This window comes from Parambassis ranga, chromosome 4 (genome assembly GCF_900634625.1).
Source record: "Parambassis ranga chromosome 4, fParRan2.1, whole genome shotgun sequence".
Lineage (NCBI taxonomy): Eukaryota > Metazoa > Chordata > Actinopteri > Ambassidae > Parambassis > Parambassis ranga.
In genome coordinates, this window is record NC_041025.1 from 16,890,917 (window position 1) to 16,913,680 (window position 22,764).

Below are 22,764 nucleotides of genomic sequence, written 5' to 3' on the forward strand. Positions count from 1 at the left end.
AAAAATGGATGGAATATTGTTGGAAAATTTCTCTCAGAATCAATCGGAAACATAACAGATGATTTGTCTTTATTCACAAAATGTGGCAAAATTATCTAACTGTAAGAGGAATGGAATGGACTGATAAAAACACAAGGCTGTCATCTGCATACATTGCAACATAGTGTTAAGGAACCTCCATTAGAACCCCAGTCAGAACGAAACAAAGCCAATTTTGGTCTCTATGTTCAATGGCTGGTAGGGCCCTCTCCAGTCTCATAGCCATAACTTTAACTATGATCTTTGAATGGAATGGGTCTATAAGAGCTACGTTCAGTTGGTATTTTGCTCCCTGTAGGCAGGCACCTGCTTTAAAGTGTTCTACATACATGTGGAACAATAATTTATATTTAAATAATTTATAATCGTCAGTTGGTATCCCATCATCTCCTGACGCCTTGCCTCCTTTCATGTTAGTAATGACATGAAAGATATTTAGTTGTATAAATCATTCTTAAATCGTTGTACAGCTTGTCTCTAATTTAATAATAATCCAAAAACTTAACTAACCCCATATTTTGAACCTTAAAAGTCTGAAGGCTTTAAGTGTAATTAAGATTCAAAATGACTTGAAATTGTATTAAAAGTAATACAGTTGTTGTGTTATTGTTGTGTCAGCACTGTGCTGTTACTATAAAGCATTAGGCTGCTTCACCACTTCCTTCCTTTTACATGTGTTTCAGTCATATTTTATCCCAAGTAGTGACACATATCACTGAATGATTTCCTCATGTAATTCACTGTTGACTGGTGCGGCGTGATGGCTTTGTACGTCACTTCCTGCCGTCAGACAGCCAGTTCAGGCCAGTTCACTACTGCTGTAGTACTCAGTCTGAGCTGAGCTGTCAACACACAGCAGCGTTGCACTCTGCCTGTCTGTTGCGACAACATTTTTCTATCAAACTTAGCCCGTGTTCCTCTTCAACGACGTTTTCCTTCAGATAACAGCGACTCTCTCTTCACCATGACTCGAAGGTGATCTTCAGAGTGTCCAGGTGGTTCTGGGTGAGTGTGTTAATCTGAATTGTGCTGTGCGGTTTGTCTACATCGCTGTCATCATCACCCATGTGTCAGTTGCTAGCACCAAGCTAAAGCGGTAAGCTAGTTGATGCGTGTGTGCGGACGTCAGCCTCCTCCTTCCTGCGGTAGGACTGGAAAACTAGCCAGGGTTGCTATCGACACTCTGTTTCCCATTAAACAGTGAAATAAAAACGAAAACACGACCATCAGTGGAGGACACATTGGCGTTGTTATTGAGCTGGTCACTAAATAGCGGCTAACAATGAAGCCTGGCTAATGTTAGCCAGCTAGCAAACATTCACCTATGTCTTCTCATCTAGTCGATGAAGCACTTCCCTGGTTGCTTAGGTCTTGTAGCCATGATCCATTGTCATAAATTTGTCCCTTAACAATGCCTGGTGGTATGAAAACATGAGGAAGCGATGTATATTTAGGTATATTTAGGAAAATGTTAACCCTGTTATAAACCTTTTAATGTATTGCACAGATTTGACAGTTATGCGTTCATTGGTTTTATTAAAATTCAGAATAAAGTACTCGTTCCCAGTGTTGGCAGTGATCGGAGTTATATGATATTGGTTGTCATCTTTTTAGTTCGGGCTGTAGATGCTTTCCACCGTTGGCACCTCCTTTCTGACTGCTTCATATCCCTGAAACACCTGCCACACTGATCTGGTTTCCCTGTAGTCAGCTTCATGAATTCATCTGTAGCCCTTCGATAAGCTCATTTTCATCCTCCACATATTATATGTGTATCATTTACAGCTGCAAGAATTTAAGTGAAAGATAGCATGCTGGTAAAATAATTGTAAATGATAAGTTCAGTGTGAAGACTTGCCTTTAAATGAATTAGACTTAGTGTATTTCACTAGGTTTTATGCTTAAAGTAGGAATGCATATACATGATGAAAAGAGCAGAAATGATCATATTACTCTTGTAACTTTCACTGTATTAAACTAGTTAATACACAAACTTATTCTTTTGCAAGAGTCTTATTTGTTTTTGTGTACACAACATTGTTTTGCATTGTCTTTATTCGGACTCTCTCAAGTTATTTTCAAATTCTGCTGCAAATTCTCAGTTTTATTCTGGTCTGGACTCTGGACTTTCTGGCAGAACATTAGCTTGTAAGCTCCTTCCTTTGCCTGCTTCAGAAGAGCCTGGTGCTGGCTCCCTGACATGTGGCCTTATTACACTGAGAGAAACTTTGAGGGTCTTAGAGCTCGGCTGGTTTCCTTGCCGTGTTAGTCTTACTTTACTTCGGTGTGTAAACCTAGTACCTGGGACATTTTGGTACTTTGCATCTAGTTTGATTGTGTCCTCTTTATGATGCCAATTTGTGTGTGATATTTGTGCTTCATTTGTGTAGCTTTGTTCCCTAAACTGTTGATTCAGAGAGGCGCCCATTGCTTGTGGCTGCGCTCTTTATGTGCTGTTGTCATTAATTGAAATTGCCAGCTGCAATGTCTATTTGTCTGTGCTGCAGCATAGTTGGCTTACATTGATGACAATAGGTTTTAACAGACAAATGATCAGAGAGGTATTTGGCCTTATATATAGCCAGAGGCAGTCAATTTAAATATACCGAGTTCCAGTTTCTCAATTATGAATTGCACAGCATAGCTTAGGGCAAATTTATTCACTGTCTATTCACTTTTCTTATTGTCTATTAAAAGTGACAGTGGTGCTGGCATGTACATTTAATCTTCCACACTGGCATAGCGAGGCTTAAGACATAATTAGTTAGTTTGTGTGGCTTTAATTAGGAAATGCCCTTTGAGTTGAGACAAGTGGTATCCACACACATTGTCTTTTGCTGTTGTTCCTCCAGACAGTGTGAAGAATATTTTCTTATATGCACAACCTCTACAGACTTTGAAAGTCTCTGAGGCTTTAAATCGCAGTGTTACAAGAGAAAGATGATTCTCTTCCCTCTCTATGAGAAATTCTTTGTGTTGTTTGTCTTTTATATAGGAAAACAGAATTAAGGAACATTTAAGATGATCAGTGCTGTGTGCACAACAGTCGGACAGACATCCAGCTGTTGAGTCAGCAAGTCCTCATATTTCAGTGTGTATAAGCAGACCATCTACAATTTGGATTGAGTCCCAGTTTTTTTTATTTTTTAAAGCTTCACAGTAATTTCTGTCTTAATTGCAAATAGATGCAGGAAATCTTACTCTACAATCAAGGTAACTAAGGAGCTGAACTTGTCCTTTTTACCCCTGAACTTGCTTTTTTTACTGTGTGAGAGCAAGAGGTCTTGTCAAAGTGCGCATTTGGAAGATGTTTAATATCAGTTTAAGAAGTGAGGCGCCAATATTCCACTTGTCTTTGAGCCTAGTGCCTCAAGACTTTTCACATGTGGGCTAAAGACATCAGCCTGTGATGGAAGGCCTGCCAGTGTTGACTCAGAGTGGAGATGAGAAATATCCTGACATGGTAAAAGTCCTCTCAGCAGCCCGGCACTGAGCCCCAGAGCAGCGTGATAGAGAAACTGATCTTTTTCATTGCTGATATAGCAGTTTGCCTCCAGTACGACCGGGACAAACCAGCAGGCCGCATCAGTGAAAGCAAGAACATTTTCAGTAAACATAGAAACAACTGTAAAATGTGCAAACCTGAGAGTAGAGATGTCCTGCAGGACTACGTCCACTACATCCCTGTTTTTTACAACCTAGGAACACTGACGGTTGGTTGTCAGCTGTTTTTAGGACATGCATGGCAGAACATAATTTATAGTTTTTATGGTGTGTTCCACACTGTCAACTTTAGCCAGCCATCATCAGCAGCTGTTCAGAAGATTGAGCGTGTTGAATTGTTAGGGCAATCCGGAAAGGTCCGTCCTTAAAATGGTGCTCCTGGTTATCACGAACAGTAGCCTATAGATGGTGATGGAATTCTGTCATCGTTGACAGCACTAATCCATCTTTCATGATGACAGTAACATAGTCAGGTACACATTGCTTTGTGTCTTCTGCGGTGGTTATTTAGGGATTTTAGGCTGGTGAAAATAACTGGATGCCAAGAGATGCTGCCTGTCATGAGTTCCCTCATCTAGTTCTCATACTGGAATAATTGAACAGGTATTTATAGATTTCATATTTTATACAAAGATGACATTTGCTTTTTTAATCTGCTATTGAAATAATGAGAATTTGACTAACCCGTGTTATCCATATGTAAATATTATTTCTCACTCAGGCTTATTATGTATTGATGTACTGTAGGTCTAATGAAGTAAAAATGTGTCTTAATCTCTTGTACAGTGGTAAAAGCAGTTTACATAGGCTGTCAAGCCACCCTTAATCCAAGAGCATGTGGCCGTACTTAAAACCGAGACTTTTGATCTGTGGGATTAAAGTTTTCCCAGGCCTTTCTGCTCAAGGTCTCAACTTTTCGTGATGTCAATTCGCTCCTTACATTTTGTTCTGTGTTTACTCAGTTTGGTGTTCTTGGTGCCACCTTCTAATAACAACAGTTAAAAGTACTTCCTGCAGGATAGCAGATCCAAAAACTCCTCAATACACTGATTTATTTCAGGTTCAATTTACCGTACATACTAAAGTCAGACTGGTCCATGGTTGGTATCTGCATTTGAGGACAACGCTTTGGATTGGATTACCCTAATGAGATGTAGATGTTTACTGCTTCACTTAAAGAGTTTAATGGTGACATTGGAAGTGAACGTGTTCTTGACACTTCCACTCTGCGTGTGTTATGTTTTTGCGAACAAATTAAATGATCAGTGGTGGATAGCTGAGGAAGAGTTTTTAGCTGGACAGCAGGGGAAGGGCAGGTGGTCAACAATGTTTTTAGTAAGGCCAGTGCCCACAGTGATAAACAGCATTTCTGGCTCATGATGGGGAACAAAGCTTGGCTATAATACCCCATGAGTAGGAGGGGAAGTGATAAAGAAAGCACATTGAGTGCAGAGTATGATGGCAACAAAACACTTTTTCCTCCAAATGCTTCCATGAATTATAGACTTATGTCATTAGGTCATGGCTCATTGTTCAGTTTTTCCTTTTTGTCTGTGTGTTGAAGAACGGGACAGAAAGGGAAAGCATAATGCGTCTAGTCTTAGTTAATACTGGAGATATGTGTTTGTTTGATTATAGTCTATTTGCTGACATTAGGGGGCTTGTCAGAGGCCCTGGGTTTAGTTCACAGCACAGGCAAAGAATTGCCCATTTATTAGTTAGTCCTCTCATAGTATGTGTGTATTAACTTGCATAGCTTTAGGATGTAAACAGATGTTTGTACCTCTGTTGTGGTTCAGTATACATACAGTATTTACCAAATGCAGATGACTGTCATGTCTAATCTTGTTTGAAAAAGATCAACAGCTGCCTTTTGTTTTATTTTTTCCAAGCTCACATTGCTTATTAATACAATAGCAGACTAATCAAATGAGAGACAACAATGTGGCTTTAGGCTGGGCTCAAGGAACCTATAAATATCTCTGAAGTCATGGTGACTCCTAGAGGCCCAGGCAGGGTCCTTGATATTCAAGTAAGAATGCTGATTTCTCATGTCATTCTTTATTTCAGGAAAAATCTGTGTCCAAATCAAAAAAGATGATATATCAATATATCATGTTATATCCACAAGAATGGGATCAGAGAAAGAAGTCATGAAATGGTTCATTTATAGATTTCAATATGAGGTCATTAGTAAGTACTCAAGACGGTGCTTATTGCCTTATCTTTAGTTACTGTCGGAAAGGTAGAGTGAAGCATAGATTAACACTTTTGCGGAGCAGAATTAGTAACCACGCATATGTCCTCGGGACATGAACAGAAAGATAGATAAAACTGAACTCAAACCTGCATCCAAACATTTCTCTGGTTTGCACTGTGATGCTAGTGGTCATCTTTGTTTGTTACACAAAACTGATGCATGGGGATGTTATTTATTTTGTACATTCTGCTGACATGCTGCTGTTCCTGTTTTTCCTGCTTTAAATACACCAACCTCAAAAGTTGACCACTCCTTTGCTGTCAATATATCCTACCCTTTGGTAGGTGTCATTGTACCAAGATAATTAATATTGTTCAGCTAATGTGTCAGTGGTTGGAACGTTGTGGCTCACTGTTTGAGTATGCATGCACTTACACAGTGAGGGCTTCATTTATTCAAATACCTTTCATTCATTTATTTTTGTTTTTCCTATGGGAGGATGTGTTACTGTTTTGTGAAAATACCTCTCCTAGTTGACCTCTGGTTGATAAAAAGTAAAATTAGAGTGAAACTTTGGAAAGCTGTGTTTAATTAGCATTTTTCCTCCCTCAGGGTTCCAGGTTGGTGTGGTGAGAGAGCAAGCTAACTGTGGGGAGGAGGACCGCCTGGGGCATTGTGTCCCTGGCCATCAAGGTAGCAGCAGAGTGACCAACGAGAAGCTTTTCTCTGTTGCCCACTGACTAAATCAAACACATTGTTGACATGTGCATGTGTAAAATGCCGGTGGAAAACCAGCTGGTCAACCAGAATATGACCAGAAGCCTGTCCAGTCTCTTGAGTCACTGCTTCGGGCCTTGTCCAGGCTTCAGCTAATTATTGTTTTTCACATTCAAATGGCCAGACTTGAAGAATGTAAGCTCCCAGGGTGGATTGAATTTAGACAAAGTGTTTTATTGCTTAGCTGTTGAACGAAAACAGCCCAAGATGGTCAGTTCTTTCTTTATGCTTACACAGATATGTTCACCTAATTGTTAAACATTTGCATGTAAGTATTACACATGGGCTTTTGGGACTGTTTACAGATATCAAAGTGAAAATATAACCTAACTTATCTTCATCCTGAGTTAAATTGTAATGTATTGGATCTTGAATCATAAACAGGGTCAAAATGCCTGGCCTCTCAGCCACAAAGCTTCAACTTTGGCCTGTAGTCTGTTTGGAGGCTGTAATTACAGTTTACAAACCTCTGTTATCTCAGCAGACTATGTTAACGGTCAGTTTCAGTAACCACATCAGTTTCATACTTTTAGATACATTTATGTGGCATTTTCATTGGTCTGTATCTATGAGTCATCATTGCAGGACAGAAATCTTGTGAATGATTGTGTCGGCATTTCCAGTCATAGCTGAAACTGGGGAGAGAATGTTCTTGTCACACTGCTTAGCACCGACCAGGGGGTCTGCCATTGTAAAATAGTAGGAAGGGCTTGGTCCTAAGCAAAATATCCCGCAGTATGCCAGAGAAAAAGTCCAGCCGGGTGCAGCTGGCAGATAAGATCTGAGTGCGGACGGCAGTGACGGGATCATTGGGTGTTGTAGGCCCGTGGGGACAGTAGTAGGACACCATGCCCTGACATACCATGCTGGTTTGTGTTTCTTCTTTTTTTTTCTTCTTTTGTGAGAAACAAAATGGTGAAGTAACCAGCTAGACAGATTGTCTGCTGCCTAACTAGTAAAGTGGAAGAGTGCCTTTGTTGGCAGGCAGCTAATCCTTATGGAACACCTGAGAAGAGGAAAGTGACATGATATGAGAAGATATTGTGTTAAACACATTTGATGATTCAGTCAGTGTGGGGTGGGGGGGCATTGACACTCATAAGAGATTACTTAAGATGTTCTGAGGTCAGATGCAGCTTGGAAGTGCTGTGGATTATCATAGTTGGAGCACAAGGTAGCTTTTTTGATGACTGTATTTTTTCTAAGTGTTATTATCAGTTTTATCAACATTTTTTTGCTGTAGGGTAGCTATTCAGGAATTTATCAAGAGCAGTCACAATGCGTTCTGTATTGTCACAGGACTTTTTAGCAGGCTTTGTATTTGTGTTAATGACAAATATGTGGATGCACTGTTCATGTGTTAGTTTACTTAACATCTCTTTATTGTTTGCTGTTAAGCACTGTCTTACAGACTATGGTGGCCTGTAGGGGGAATACGTACAAGTGTAGCATGGTCCTATCTTTTTTTATATTGTTACAGCAGGTTGTAAAAAAAATGGGCATATAGCTGCATATTTTTGTCATTATCCTCTGAATGCGTAATATTAAGTAGCATAGTGATTAGGATATTGTATTAATATGACATGTTAATATATCACTAAGTGATGAAGGTAATCTAGCCTAAGAATGAAAAACATAATTGTAATACCTAGCACAAAAATTAGGGCAAATGACTAGTGATACGTAGCTTTGTTTTTCATCATTCTGGAGGAAACAAAACCAAAGTATTCATGTATCATTACATTATTGAAGAATCTAAATGTCAAAAATGTTAATGCTTTATGAAAAAAAAAACTGCAGTTTCCACACAGTACACTTTTGCATTATTTTTCTAAAAAGCATCTTGTGACCTTCTTGGATGTCTGACCCTCTGGTGTTGAGCCTCTGTGTTCAATAAGCTGTTTTTCCACACTGTTACCTTGACAGTTTGTCTGTTGTGTTTGCAGTGACTAAGAAAGGGACTTGGCAATCTGTTCTGCAGCATGGAGAAGGAAGACCTGAAGATCCTCAACAAGGGGGAAGAAGAGGAGATGGTACAAGTCTTTATTTTTATTTTACATCAATGCTAATATGACAGTTCTTGTTTTCTGTGTTATCAGACTGGGCTTTTTTGTCTTCTCCCATCCTTAAGGAGTTGCAGGGCTACCGTCTGTGTCGTTGGCGGCTGGCCCTGGTGGGCCTCGGAGTGCTGTGTACAGGGGGCTTCCTCCTCCTGCTGCTCTATTGGATGCCAGAATGGTGCGTCAAGTCCACCTGCACTCGTACCACAGCCCGGGATGCCGAAGTGGTGTTGCTGCGCTCCACGGTGGGTTGCAGCTACAACATGTATGAGTGTTGTTTTGAACCGTTGGTTGGACAAAATATGCAAATTTAACAGCATCACAGTCATGGTAAACTGTTTATATAACTTATTAAAAGGCCTAAATAGTACAGTTTTGCATACTTAACAAGATAATTGCTGCCGTTACATTTAAACTACCACTCATTTTCAGTATGTGGTGTTAAAAGAAACACAAAAGTCAACTTTGATGGATGTACAAAACGGAATGCACAAATCATCTGCCCTGCATCCAGTGTGTTTATCCATGTGTGTCTGCATTTTTTGCTCTAGGTGTTGGTCTTGTGCTTCATTTTATCTCTCCAACAATCCAATTATTTTGTGTTTATTGCTGAGCAGGATGAATTCCGGCGCTGGTTCCTGGCCAAGGTGCGAGTGATGCTGGCCCCGGGGAGCAACCCCTTCCACAGCCTGGACACCCAGACCACCTCCCCCTCCTCCCCTTCCTCTCCCTCCTGCCCTTTTCCCTCCTCTGACTCCCCCCCTTTGGCCAACGGACACACCCCTCACCACTCCGATGGCAGCCCCGCTCAGGAGCTCATCAGAAGATTTGCCGACTACCAGCCCACACAGGTGGGCATGTCTCTGCAGGACAGCCCTTTGTATTGTAGTGAACACGGTGCACACATTTATTATGACAATGTGAATTTCTGCTTTTATCTGCCTTTGAGTATAGGAACATAATTTATGATATTCGTCATCTAAGTATTACTTTTGCCTCTCCACTGTTTCCCTCAGATCCGTTATTTTACCTTCCATAGCACAAAGTATTATTGGAACGATGAGGTGCAGAACTTTGAGGTTTTAACGTAAGCATTTTTCAACTATCTACAGTCCGTGTTTTTTACACTATACCCACTTCATTTTAAAACTGCTGAGTAATCTCCATTGTCTAAGGTCAAGTCTTTTGTTCCACTTTTGAACTATAATCCCTTTGTAGCGGCCTAGACGATCTGCAGGTCAGCTGCTCCACCCTCCACTTGGAGCACAGCGCAGGCCTGACCAGGAACCAGCAGGAGTACAGGTAACATCTGTTTCTAAGGGATAGGTTGGACAAGTTCCAGCAGGAGGGCTGTGACCACATTGTTAGATTCTCTTGTTTGTGCTGTAGTTGCAAGTTAGAGGGCTCTTTGCCCTCACTGGTGGTGTTACTGTGTCCAAAATTCACAGTTTGCTATTAACATTTGGCATCACAGTGTAGTGCATTTTTCAGCCAAGTGAGGAAATACATATAACAACATTCATAATAATATTGTAACTGCTAAAATGCATGCATATTTTCAGTTACACCATGACGTATGACGTAAAGACTCTAAACTGAATACATTCAAGAAGAAAATACTGTAACATGCATTGTTACTTTGTAACTATAACTTGAAGAGGAGCTACTCAGTGAAATCACCTGGTAATATAAATCACAATGAAAAGCTGCATACCCAATTTGGGATATGTTTGTTTAACTTTACATACTATGTAAGTGCTTTCAAATATAAATGTTTGCTTTGCTACACTAAACACTGTCTCTTTTTTTCTCATGTCAGGAGACTGTTCTTCGGAGTGAATGAAATTGCAGTGAAAGTGCCTTCTGTTTTCAAGCTGCTTATCAAAGAGGTAGAGTCCAGTTTAATCCAATACATTCTGTTTTCTTTGTGTTTTGACAGTGAAGATGAAGTGTCATGTGTCACATCTGTCTGTCTGCTCCTGCAGGTCCTCAACCCTTTTTACATCTTCCAGCTCTTCAGTGTGATCCTGTGGAGTGCCGATGAGTATTACTACTATGCTGTGGCTATTGTTTTCATGTCGGTCATATCCATAGCTACCTCTCTGTACACCATCAAAAAGGTGAGTACTAAAAAAATCTAGGATTATTTATAATGTCATTTATCAGTATACCTAATGATGTCAGGACCAGTTTAAACTAGTTTCAGGAATGAATGAATGATGTCAACATACGGCTTCATCATGTATGAATTCCATTTCAGTATTTCAGATTCGTTTTTGTCATCAAAACCCAAAAATGTCTTTAATGAACACCCACATTTGTGATGTTTTTTATTTATTTATTTTTATTTATGCTTTTATTTAACAAGGTAACATGACAGTAGACCTGGGCAGATACAGACGTGTCGATGAAAGACAACAGCGAATCGCATGAATGTTATTTTAATTACCCATTGGTGCCTGCGTCATAGTAGCTGAACTACCTCAGTGCTATGACAGACACACCCTCTGCTACAGCCATGTCTAATCCAGGGTTTTAAGGCTAACATAAAGGCTCATCTGCACACGGTCTGCTGCCCCAGCTTCATACAAATTCATGGACTCAAATAAAAACACCCTTACAGAAGAATCTCCATCAGGTTTCTCATCACTGTGTTCTTCCCTCTCTCTCTCTCTCTCCAGCAATACGTCATGCTTCACGACATGGTGGCAGCTCACAGTATTGTCCGTGTGTCTATATGCCGAGCCAATAATGGTTTGTCAAACTTTTTTCTTTGTGCTTTCCTTGCAGTTTGTCTCTGTAGAGTCATTGTAATAGTAACACACAACGTATATCACTCTACTCACTTTCCTACCATTCTGAGGAGAGCCACCCAAACCAAACCCGACACTAGACATCTTTCTGCTCATGTGTTCAGCCAGAGTCAATTACAGATTCAGCCTGCTCTGGCTGTCCTCCACATAGCTGCTACACCGGGACACTGCAGAGTTAGGAAGTGTTGACGTCAGACAGTGGGTGCACATGTTTAAACATATGTGTTTTTTTAAGGGTTCTGTATATGCTTGTGTTCTGTATGTCTGCAGAACTTCCTAAACCGCATATGCAGAGGTCATGCCTAAGTATTAACTATATAATCCAGTGTCAGCTGTAGCAAATTAAAATCAATTCCATGAGGAGTTCTAAGGAGAAAATTAAGCTCATCTTTAACCTTATGTGGAAGTTCATACACTGTTTTAATTATTTTCATGCTTTCAGCCTATTACATTGATCACTGCTTGTGATGCTTCAGCTTTTTTCCCTTCACCCTAAAGAAACAATAGTAATGACATGTACTGAACAAGACTCTGAGGATTATAGTTCTCACTCCCCTCAACCATCTGCTATTGGATTACACCTTTCATCACACTTTTTTCTGTCTTCTGTTTCATTACCCATGATGCTCCCCACCTTTGTTGTTTAATTCACACATTTACCTTCTCACTGCCTCTGTTGGCCTCTCCCTTCCTGGCAGATATCGAAGAGATTTTGTCTACTGATTTGGTGCCCGGTGATGTGATTGTCATCCCCAGCAATGGAACCATTATGCCGTGTGACGCTGTGCTGGTCAGCGGCACCTGCATCGTCAATGAAAGCATGCTCACAGGTTAGAGGAGGAATCTTTATTCTCTATTAATGTTTATTTTGGAATGTTTTACATATGTGTGTATTTTTCAAACACAGTGTGCCTGTTTTAACATCAGTCTAATCTCCATTAGGTGAAAGTGTTCCTGTGACAAAGACCAATCTACCAAACCCACCACCAGGAGATGAGGATGATAGTGCCTACGACACAGATGAGCACAAGAGACACACGCTCTTCTGCGGCACCAATGTTATCCAAACCCGCTTCTACACAGGCGAACTGGTTAAGGCTGTGGTGGTCCGCACAGGTCAGTCTTTGGCCTAGGCTTTAACTTTTGTATGTCTTTGTTAGACTTTCTTAGGAGACCCCTGTGTCTGTGGCCTTATCGCAGATGATAGATCATAAGACCACCATCTTGTAATTCTTTTTTCATTCAGGTTTTAGCACAGCCAAAGGCCAGCTGGTGCGTTCCATTCTTTATCCCAAACCCACTGACTTCAAGCTGTACCGTGATGCCTACCTCTTCCTGTTGTGTCTGGTGGCTGTGGCTGGAATCGGTTTTGTATACTCTATTGTCCTCAGCATCATGAACAAGGTAAGCTAAGAGTATGTTACTTGATTTTACCTGAGTTTATGATGCCTGCAGTTAAAACTGTATAGAAATAAGAAGAAAAAGGAAAAGACTTCTTAACATTTTCTCTGTCCTTCTGTTGAAAAAGAAAACAACTAAGACAAACATTTCTAGAACTTGCTAGATGGTTGTAAAGCAATGCCCTGTTTCATACTCAGAACTCACTGCCAGCCAGACCTGGAATCTGATCAGTTTAACAGGCTAATCTGTTGACCATTGAGCAGCTCACTGTGTTTGGTTGGATTAAAAATGAATTAGAACATTTCTGGATCAGCTTGTTTTGTTCAGTACTTTCAGTAGTTTTTTTTTTTTTAAACATAAACAAGTATAGGATCCTGCTGGTTAGGCCTTATGTAAATGCCTGCAGCTCATTGATAAAAGCATCCTTTCAAAACAAAAGCAGTGAACTAGAAATCAGTACTAGTGTTTTTTCCATCTTGTATTCCAGGTGCCAGTTAAGACCATCATCATTGAGTCCCTGGACATCATCACCATCACTGTGCCACCAGCGCTACCAGCCGCCATGACAGCCGGTATTGTGTATGCCCAGCGACGCCTAAAAAACATTGGCATTTTCTGCATTAGCCCACAGAGGATCAATATCTGTGGTCAGATCAACCTGGTCTGCTTTGACAAAGTGAGTTTTTTACATATAAAGATTTTTAAGAATTGTCTTATAAAACACAAGCTGTACTTGGATTACAAAATGTTGAGTCATATTGTTTATTATCAGTACTGTAGGTGTCGGTACATGTGACTTATGATGCATTTCTCTGGTTGTCTGGACAGAAAAATCATGTAAAACTAATTTGGTTAAACTTGATTATATTTCTTCTTTAAGACTGGAACTTTGACAGAAGATGGATTAGACCTGTGGGGAGTTCAGAGAGTTGAGAATGGCCGGTAAGTCCGTTGTTATGGATTTTGGATAGATCTATATAATTTAGTTCTATTTTAGCCATACTAAGTGAATGGATTCATTATTGATAAACGTGGGATATTACTGTTGTACATATGTAGTATGTTGTAATGTGTTTCCAGTCTCATTTAAAGTGCTTTTGTCGTGTCTCACAAAACTCAACTGATCTTTCAAAACCAGAAAATTAGTTGATCTGTTTTCTCCACCGACACAATATCTATGTATGTATGTATGTTTGCAACATACAGTGGTTAAATGATGAGACATGTTTCTTTAAGTTAAGAATAACATTTGGATTAAAACTTGTTGACTATTTTTTCCACCATATACTTTTCTTGCCTCCTCAGTTTCCACCTGTCAGAAGAAAATGCCTACAAGGAGAATCTTGTCAAGTCCCAGTTTGTGGCTTGCATGGCCACCTGCCACTCTCTTACCAAAATAGAAGGCCAGCTGTCTGGAGACCCACTGGACCTCAAAATGTTTGAGGCTACTGGCTGGGTGAGTTGTTCTGTATCTATCCATGTGCAACATTTATATGTGTGAGCTGTATGGTGCCAAACTTGTCATCCTTAAAATCTGTAAGGAGACCAAAACCCACTTGGTTTCAAAAGTGTGTGTGTGTATAAGGATACAAGGACTTTGTTGCATATTCCATGTCTGAAATGGGCCGATAATAATGTCGTATTCCCGTGTATCTGCTCAGATCCTGGAGGAGGCCACTGAGGAGGAAACATCTCTTCACAATCGGATCATGCCCACTGTAGTTCGCCCACCAAAGCAGCTGCTTCCCCCAGAGCCTGAGATATCACCAGAGCAAGACATGGTATGAACAGCATCCCAGTAGTTCAACAGGACACAGCAAGTGTAGGAGAGAGAGTAGTCTAATTATAAAAATATATATCCAGCATCTTTTATATCCATATAGCATAACAACATGGTAATGGGATGATAATTTAACCTTTGACCTCTTTTTTTTTTATTACAGGAACTCTATGAGCTTTCGGTATGTTGTCTACCTTTTTCATGCCAGTCTGTTCAGGTTTAGCTGATGAACATTTTTGTCTTTAAATTTTCAACATCTTTGAAATATGTTATGTCTGTGTTTGTGTGTCTTGTGCAGTCAGCATATGAGATAGGTATCGTGCGCCAGTTCCCCTTTTCCTCAGCACTTCAGAGGATGAGTGTGGTAGCTCGTCTTCTGGGAGAAAAACGTATGGATGCCTACACAAAGGGGGCACCAGAGGTGGTGGCCAGTCTCTGCAAGAAAGAGACAGGTGACGTGTACAAAAACTATAGCCTTCACCAAAAACGATTTATTTATTTTGTGATTATGTGGTCTCCACACTCTTAATCATATCTCACTAACTTTGCTGTTTTTATTTGCAGTGCCAGAGAGCTTTGCAGAGGTCTTAGAGGGCTATACCAAGCAGGGTTTCAGAGTCATTGCTCTTGCTCATCGTAGACTTGAATCCAAACTCAATTGGCACAAGGTCCAGAACATCAACAGGTAGCGTACTGTACTTAAATCTGTTCTAAAAATGCCCTGCGGTAGCCTGTCTGCTTAAAATACTGTACACATACAGAAGTTATTTTCTGTTACTCTGCAGTTCTGTGTGTGTTTTGGTGCTCTGTTACATATATACAAACTGCCTGTGTATATTTTTTGAACTAGGGATCACATAGAAACAAACATGGAGTTCCTGGGTCTTATTATCATGCAGAATAAGCTGAAGGCAGAGACCCCTGGGGTGCTACAGGACCTTCGTCGAGCCAACATCCGCACTGTTATGGTTACAGGTGAGAGTTACAGGAATTTGCATTACAGTGAGAATTGAGTCTTTTTTGTTTGTTTTTTTTCCCCTGATTTAAACTCCTGACCTGCTATTACACAGTCACCACATTAAGTTTAGTGTTTTGTTATTCAGTCCATTTAAATCCTCTAGTTTTGAACCTGTAATCTCAACTAATAACATTTTGTAGGCTACTCAGTGTAACTGGCACAGGCACACTCTAACCATTCACTCCTGTTTGTTATTATTCTTCTCGGTACATTGTCTTTTATCTAATGATGTTTGCCTCAAACAGTTTCACATCTCACTTAGATGCCAAAAATAAATTAACAAGTAGTTCACTACTGATCTTTTAGTAATCTGTTTTTTAGCAGTGGACCTCTTTAACTTGCAGGGAACTTCCTACTTAATAATATATTTAGTCATCAGGAACTTTGAGGTTACAGACCTAATTATTGAGGTATGCAGTTTTGTGGATAAAGTATTACTTTTATGTGCTTTCTAGGTGACAACATGCTCACAGCTATTTCTGTGGCCCGGGATTGTGGAATGATTCCTCCCCAGGACACCGTCATCATTGCTGATGCCCACCTTCCCCACGATGGACAAGCTGCCAAGATCACCTGGAGATACGCTGACCAACCTACCAAGTCAACTCGCCTGGAGGTGAAGCCATGGGGTTAAGCAAGCTAAAATGCTTACACACACAGAGGCCAACAAAATTAAAAACTGAGAAGTATTATATCTACAAACAAAATCTAATACAACGGAATTGACTGAGTTGGAGGCCATTTAATATTTTTAGAAAATATTTTACAGAATTTGCTTTAATCCATGCCCCAATTATTTATTATTTTAACAGGAAGTGAACATAAGCCTGGAGGATGCGTGTCATGTAGACGAACCCAAAACACAAGAACTCTACCACTTTGCTATGAATGGAAAATCATTTGCTGTAATCGCCGAACATTTCCCCGACATGCTTCAAAAGGTGTGGGATCTCACTGTTTAGACATGCTGGAATTATCTTTTTAATAAAAATTTAACATTGGCTGTGATTGGAGCAGAAATGCCAAAAGTTGCACCTGCTGTTGTGCAGAGGTGATAACTTTGATAATGGTGTTCGTAATGTTTCTAGATGATGTGATCACATGTTTTGTAACTTTTAGCTCGTACTGCATGGGACAGTATTTGCTAGAATGGCACCTGACCAGAAGACCCAGCTCATCGAAGCACTGCAGGGAGTCGAGTAAGTATTTTAAGATAAATTCCGAATGTAGCTTGGTTAAATATATAAGTCAACAAAAACATTGAACAAGTCATTTTAGAGTCTGAAGGCACGAGGCTTGAAATTGTGTGCATTGTTTAAAAAGTTCACATGGTAGCATTGAACGCTGCTCTGCCATTCTCTCACAGCTACTTTGTTGGGATGTGCGGAGACGGAGCAAATGACTGTGGGGTATGTGCAGCTACGTGTGTTGGAGAACAGTGTCGCAATAAAAATTTGGCTGCACTATGTATTGAAGCTAACTTTCCCTGTTCCTTTAACCCAGGCTCTGAAGAGGGCTCATGGTGGGATCTCTCTGTCCGAGCTTGAAGCCTCAGTAGCCTCTCCCTTCACCTCAAGAACCCCCAACATCTCCTGTGTCCCAAGCCTCATCAGGTTCTTTTGTCCTCCTTTTTATTTCAGAATGGTCAAGGGTTTTTCTGGCTTCGCTTTTTTTAAATGGCTGGGTGTTCTTGCTCTTACAGGGAGGGACGAGCTGCTCTCATCACCTCCTTTTGTGTCTTCAAGTTTATGGCCCTCTACAGCATCATCCAGTACATCAGCGTCACTCTCCTCTACTCTGTATGTAGCTCCTTTTTTCATGTTGCTATGGAATGGATGAGAAATCCAGTTAATTCACTGACATTTCTGAGCTGTACTGTCTGCTGTTGTTTGTTAGATCCTCAGCAACCTTGGAGATTTCCAGTTTCTCTTCATCGACATTGCTATTATCCTCCTCATTGTCTTTACCAGTAAGTTCAAGAAATGTAACAAAGTTTTGGATTTATATGTTTCGTATTATTTTTTTCTTAACACTTGCCTGTCATCACCCTCCATGTCTGACTCCTGTCCATGTTCATTCTTTCTCCTTCAGTGAGTCTGAACCCAGCGTGGAAAGAACTGGTGGCACGTCGCCCCCCATCAGGTCTGATCTCAGGGCCCCTGCTGTTCTCTGTGTTGACCCAGATCCTCATCTGCTTGGGCTTCCAGACCATCACATTCCTTTGGGTCCGACAGCAGTCCTGGTACACAGTCTGGACACCTCTGACAGAGTGAGCACCCGCCATCCTTTTCTAAAGCTAACAAAAACATCATTAAAAAAAAGTCACGGCTGATTATTTTTTAAACTGTCTTCATTAAGCGTCTGTAACCTCACATCACACATTAATGAGTCCGACTACAACGACACAGAAGTGGATGACCACAACATCCAAAACTACGAGAACACCAGCCTCTTCTACGTCTCCTCCTTCCAGTATCTCATTGTTGCCATTGTTTTCTCCAAGGGTAAACCTTTCAGGCAGCCCAGCTACAAGAACTGTAAGAAACCTGCTTCTGAACACTGATCAATATAAAATATTTAATATTGTGTGTTGTAATTTTGTGTTTGTGCGTCCTCTTCACAGGGCCTTTTGTACTGTCTGCTTTGAGTTTGTATACTTTCCTGCTATTTATCATGTTCTACCGTGTTGAAACCATTGACGAGTTTCTAGAGGTAGGAAGGCTTTTTGTTTAGAGGTTCATACTCTGGATTGATTTATCTCACATTCTGTTATTATTTAACATAAAGAGTTAAAGCCTTGTGAGTCTTGACACCACAGTAATTAGTGTTTCTCTGTCTGTGCAGATTGTTTGTGTCCCATTTGAATGGAGGTTAAAACTGTTCCTCATCATCCTTGGGAACGCTGCTGTGTCTGTTTTGGTGGAGGTAAGACGCACGCAGTCACACACTGTGACAGTAGGTCTTTTTCTCATGTTCAGTTTTTGTTTTTTCATGCAGTGTGCTCATCTTTGTCTCGTTAAGTTGGACAGCAGGATTGATCTTTTGTTGTGAGATGAAATGTCTGTAGAGAGACAAACTGCATTATCAGTAATAGTAAACCCTCAACACTCATGCATCTGTGAGCTCCTGGATATTCTTGAAACAGGACTCCCTTGACTTGATTGATTTTCAACTAATATTTCTTGTACAGCTTCATGTAAATTGTTAATATATGCTGAACTGCTGATGCATGGAAGCAGTATGACTCTGTTTCTGCCTTCCTTAGATGGCTCCCTCCTTAGCAGACATCCTAGATTATGCTTGTTTCCTAAACTGCCAGTATAAACTGCTTTCATCTTTTAAGTGAATTAAAAAGTCTACTGAAATGATTCTGGATCACACACAGAAAACAAGTTGCCATACAGGGTCATTTCTCTCTGATACAGTGTGGCTCTATAAAAATAGCAGCAGGAGCTATGTGAAATCAAGTTAGCCTCTCTGTAATTTTTTCCCCTGCCCACTGCCGATTCCTTAGACCTTCATCCTTGACATCGTCTTATGGAAGCTTGTGTTCAGCCGAGACAAACAAGGCAACTTTGGCGTCACCCCTGCTGCCCCGACACCACAGGTTGGGAAAATCTGACACCTTTTTCTACAGTCTTTTCATTTTCCTCTTGTATGGTGTTCCCCCGCTCTAATAACTGCTAACCAAAACATGCATGTGTGAGACCCCAGTGTTCTTTCTTCTTGTGTGCTCTGGATGGGCACTCTGTTTAGGGCTTGATAGCACTTACTCAATGAAGAGTATCCTCCTATATAACAACACTCAAATCTTTTAGACTGAAATTTCTACAGTTAAAAAAATACTGCATGACGTATACGAAGTAGCAGACATAATCATTAGATTGAAGGTAACACTTCAATTACACTTCATTGCCATAGAGCAGAGAGTTTTGTTTGTAAGACAACAATATTGTGCAAAAAATGCTGCTGTAATGTTTGACTTGAAAACAAATAAAGATGAAGAAAGGCAATGGAAGCAATTACAATGGGTAACTAGATGATACAGATTACAGCACAGAAAAGAATGTTATGAAGACACTGAGCCTAAAGCACCCTCAGCCCCCTAAGCTAGTGACATATACTGTAGTAAATTACAAAGCAACTTATAAAGTATGCTCTTGTACCCATGTTTACTCTGCTTTCAGCCCCACAAGGCTCTCTGCTGAGCTTATCTCTTAATTTTCCCTCCACAATCTTAGCGAGCTATAGTTAACATCACTGCCAGTATGTCCCATTAAAAATATATCATGTATAAAATTGAAGCAGTTATGCCTTAATGTTTTTTTGTTTTTTACCAGTGCTGTGTTTAATGTTTTGTTTTAAGTTGTAAAGATCTGCTGTGGAATCCTTTGTTTGACCTTTGACCCCATGAGCTTGTTTTTAAGGAGTAGGCTTTTTGTACATTCAAACTATTATCATGCTGCATTTTGTTTTCGAGTGACCTGCATGCAGAGAAACATGCCTACAACACCACAGATACTTTTACTTTGCATGTCCCAGGTGTAGACAAATGTCTGTTGAAAAACCCTGAACAAAAATGTGGCACTCTTTAATTATTTATTTTCCGCCTGTTCCGTAATTTTCAGACCGGCATTGACTTGCGGGGTTACAAGTGTCTGTCCTCGCTGTGCTGCCAACACAAATTGACGCCCAGAGCTCGTTACATGCATCTGGCCCAGGAGCTCAGCGTGGATCCCGACTGGCCTCCAAAGCCAACCACCACCACTGAAGCCAAGCCCCGCCCAGAAAATGGCTCCACCTATAATATCATGCTCCACTCCTAGCACCCCTCCACAGCCCCCACAAACAAGAGACGCGCGTATGAAATGTGTTTCGTAAATGCACATTCATTCATTTTAACGGAACAGCTGCAGCACAGTTGTTACAATATCACAGCAACAATCATAGGATTGCACAATATTACCAAATATAATTGTGTTTTTAGTTCTTTCTCCAGCTCTCTGCAGCTCATCTCCTGGCTCGCTCTCAGATCTCTTGTCTGTTCACATGTTCTGTCAGAAGTATTAGCTTTTATAGAATTATAATTAACAAAATACTCAAACTTTCATCAGCAAACACAAGTCTCCAATGCAAACAATTCAGAGGGTATGGAGACAGATAATGAATAACTAGCAGTAAAGAAGGATTTTACAGCCTAGTAGAGGAGTTGTACTATGGACCTTTAGTACAAACTTTGATTTAGTAATAATTAAAGACAGAAAATAGCTGAGATATTCTGATGGATAGATTGATTTAATAGTGCTGCAGCAGGAATATTACCACTTATTCACACAGGTATTAGCTTATTAGTGCTCCCAATTGCCAGTTTGTACTTAGAATCATTTCATATATGATGCGTTGGTTTTCCCAAACCAACATCAGTCTTTTTAAAAATTACCCTCCAAGAAATAATGAAATCATTCATTTGCTTCAGTCACACTCCAGAAAGACATTTATATTCATGCTCAAGTACTACAGCCTTTTAAACATTAAATCAATGGAAATGGGGAAAACTAATTACAAATTAAATTCAATTAAATTACAAATACATCATCCTCAGAAACATAAGAACACAAATTTGATCAAAGCTTTCAAACACTTTGAAGATGGGACCTGTAGGATTTTTAATGATAATGATTAAAAATAAATAAAAATAAGTTTTAAAAAAAAAGATACCGTTGATCTCAGCTTTTCAGCCATAGCAGTGTAAGGGAATCAGTGGTGCAGAGTATTGATGACGTGTTGCCAACTGACATAGACTTTCATTTTCTTTGTTTTTTTGTGTTACAACATACCTCTACAACTAATGTCTGAATTCTCATAAATTATAACCTTGCTAGCTTTGTTGCTATCACACCATTGGTTAACACTATCAAGTGTTAGCATCATGCTAACAAGTCTAACTGGGAACAACTTGACCTTTCCTCCGGCACCAGTTCATATTGTTTTGCACCACAGGTGGCAAAACTCTTTGAGTCATATTTAGGAAAATGTTCTAGTGTGTGACGTGCTTTATACACTCCTGGGCCGCTGGCGTTGGCTATAAACCTATATGTTTGCATCTATGAGCCCATTCCCGTCAGCAGAGAACATACAAAGACCTGCATGAAGCCAGCTCCCTGTCGTCACGTTCTGAACGACTTGACTAGAACTATTACTACAAACATAAGAGTATCAATGTAGAACTAAGAAACACTCACATTTACACTTACTGTATTATTAGAAAGTACTGCTTCAGACACAGCATGCATCTGGCTGGTTATCGTTATCATGGACAGTTAACCACGTGCATGACACCATCTGAATCAAAGCAAAACAAACAAAATGACTCCAGATAGTTAAAAGTACAGCTTAAATTTTTTTTTTTTTTAAATAAGATTTCTTCCTATGGAAGACTGGTTACAAGTGTCATGCTGTAGTAAAATACAGCAAACTCACCCAGTTGTTATTTCAAAACCTCTATAGAACAGCACAGCCTGCTTAAGATGGATGGCGATTACACAGCTGTGTTCATGTATTACACATTGGATAATTATGTAGAGAGTTAAGGGCTATATTTTATGTTCGCTGCTCTTTCTTTGGCATTTTGAAGTGATGCTGTGTTTTCTTTTTAACCCACTAGACTCTGACTGTAGCTGTAAAAGTTTGTTTCCTTACATACTGATCAAATGGCAGTAGAGAACATTTATATTTATTTTCATGGAGAAAACCGCAGACTTTTACAGCCAAGTATATAGCCATCAAAACAATAAATTCAAAAACTAATTACTTATCACTTTAATGGCAAATTATAGGCACCAGGTGAGACTGCCTTTCATTAATTGTCAAAAGAATGTCAAACTAACTCTTCCCTTCCTCACTTGGATATCTGGTGACTGCACTGCATTATCTGACACTTTATCATGAACCACAACATCACAGTCATCATGTCCATGAATCACTGAGGATTTTATTCATACAGAAACGAGATCATGTTTTTGTAACAATCATTATATTAGTTATAACAATATTCTATAGTTGGTGATTGGCATTGTCATACAGACACACAAAAACCCATATGTGACGGCTCACTGTAGTCTCTGTTCACTCGTGGGCAGCAGCCAATACCAAAATACTGAAGTTAATTTGAA

General features: G+C 40.0%; 1 protein-coding gene across 1 annotated transcript; it reads left to right on the forward strand.

The window, feature by feature from the left end:
- Positions 1 to 875: 875 nt before the first annotated feature.
- Positions 876 to 22,380, forward strand: atp13a3 (ATPase 13A3). Its single transcript, XM_028403250.1, has 34 exons — positions 876 to 1,044; positions 6,356 to 6,436; positions 8,467 to 8,553; positions 8,652 to 8,825; positions 9,198 to 9,431; positions 9,597 to 9,667; positions 9,799 to 9,882; positions 10,400 to 10,469; positions 10,566 to 10,700; positions 11,262 to 11,334; positions 12,092 to 12,223; positions 12,336 to 12,509; positions 12,640 to 12,797; positions 13,282 to 13,470; positions 13,675 to 13,736; positions 14,100 to 14,250; positions 14,456 to 14,575; positions 14,738 to 14,755; positions 14,873 to 15,026; positions 15,139 to 15,259; positions 15,425 to 15,549; positions 16,048 to 16,208; positions 16,405 to 16,533; positions 16,712 to 16,791; positions 16,959 to 17,001; positions 17,096 to 17,205; positions 17,295 to 17,391; positions 17,489 to 17,561; positions 17,684 to 17,861; positions 17,951 to 18,129; positions 18,216 to 18,304; positions 18,437 to 18,517; positions 19,107 to 19,199; positions 20,221 to 22,380. Exons 3-34 carry the CDS (start codon positions 8,503 to 8,505, stop codon positions 20,416 to 20,418), a joined length of 3,807 nt encoding a protein of 1,268 aa, XP_028259051.1. The 5' UTR covers positions 876 to 1,044; positions 6,356 to 6,436; positions 8,467 to 8,502; the 3' UTR covers positions 20,419 to 22,380.
- The last annotated feature ends 384 nt before the right edge of the window (positions 22,381 to 22,764 follow it).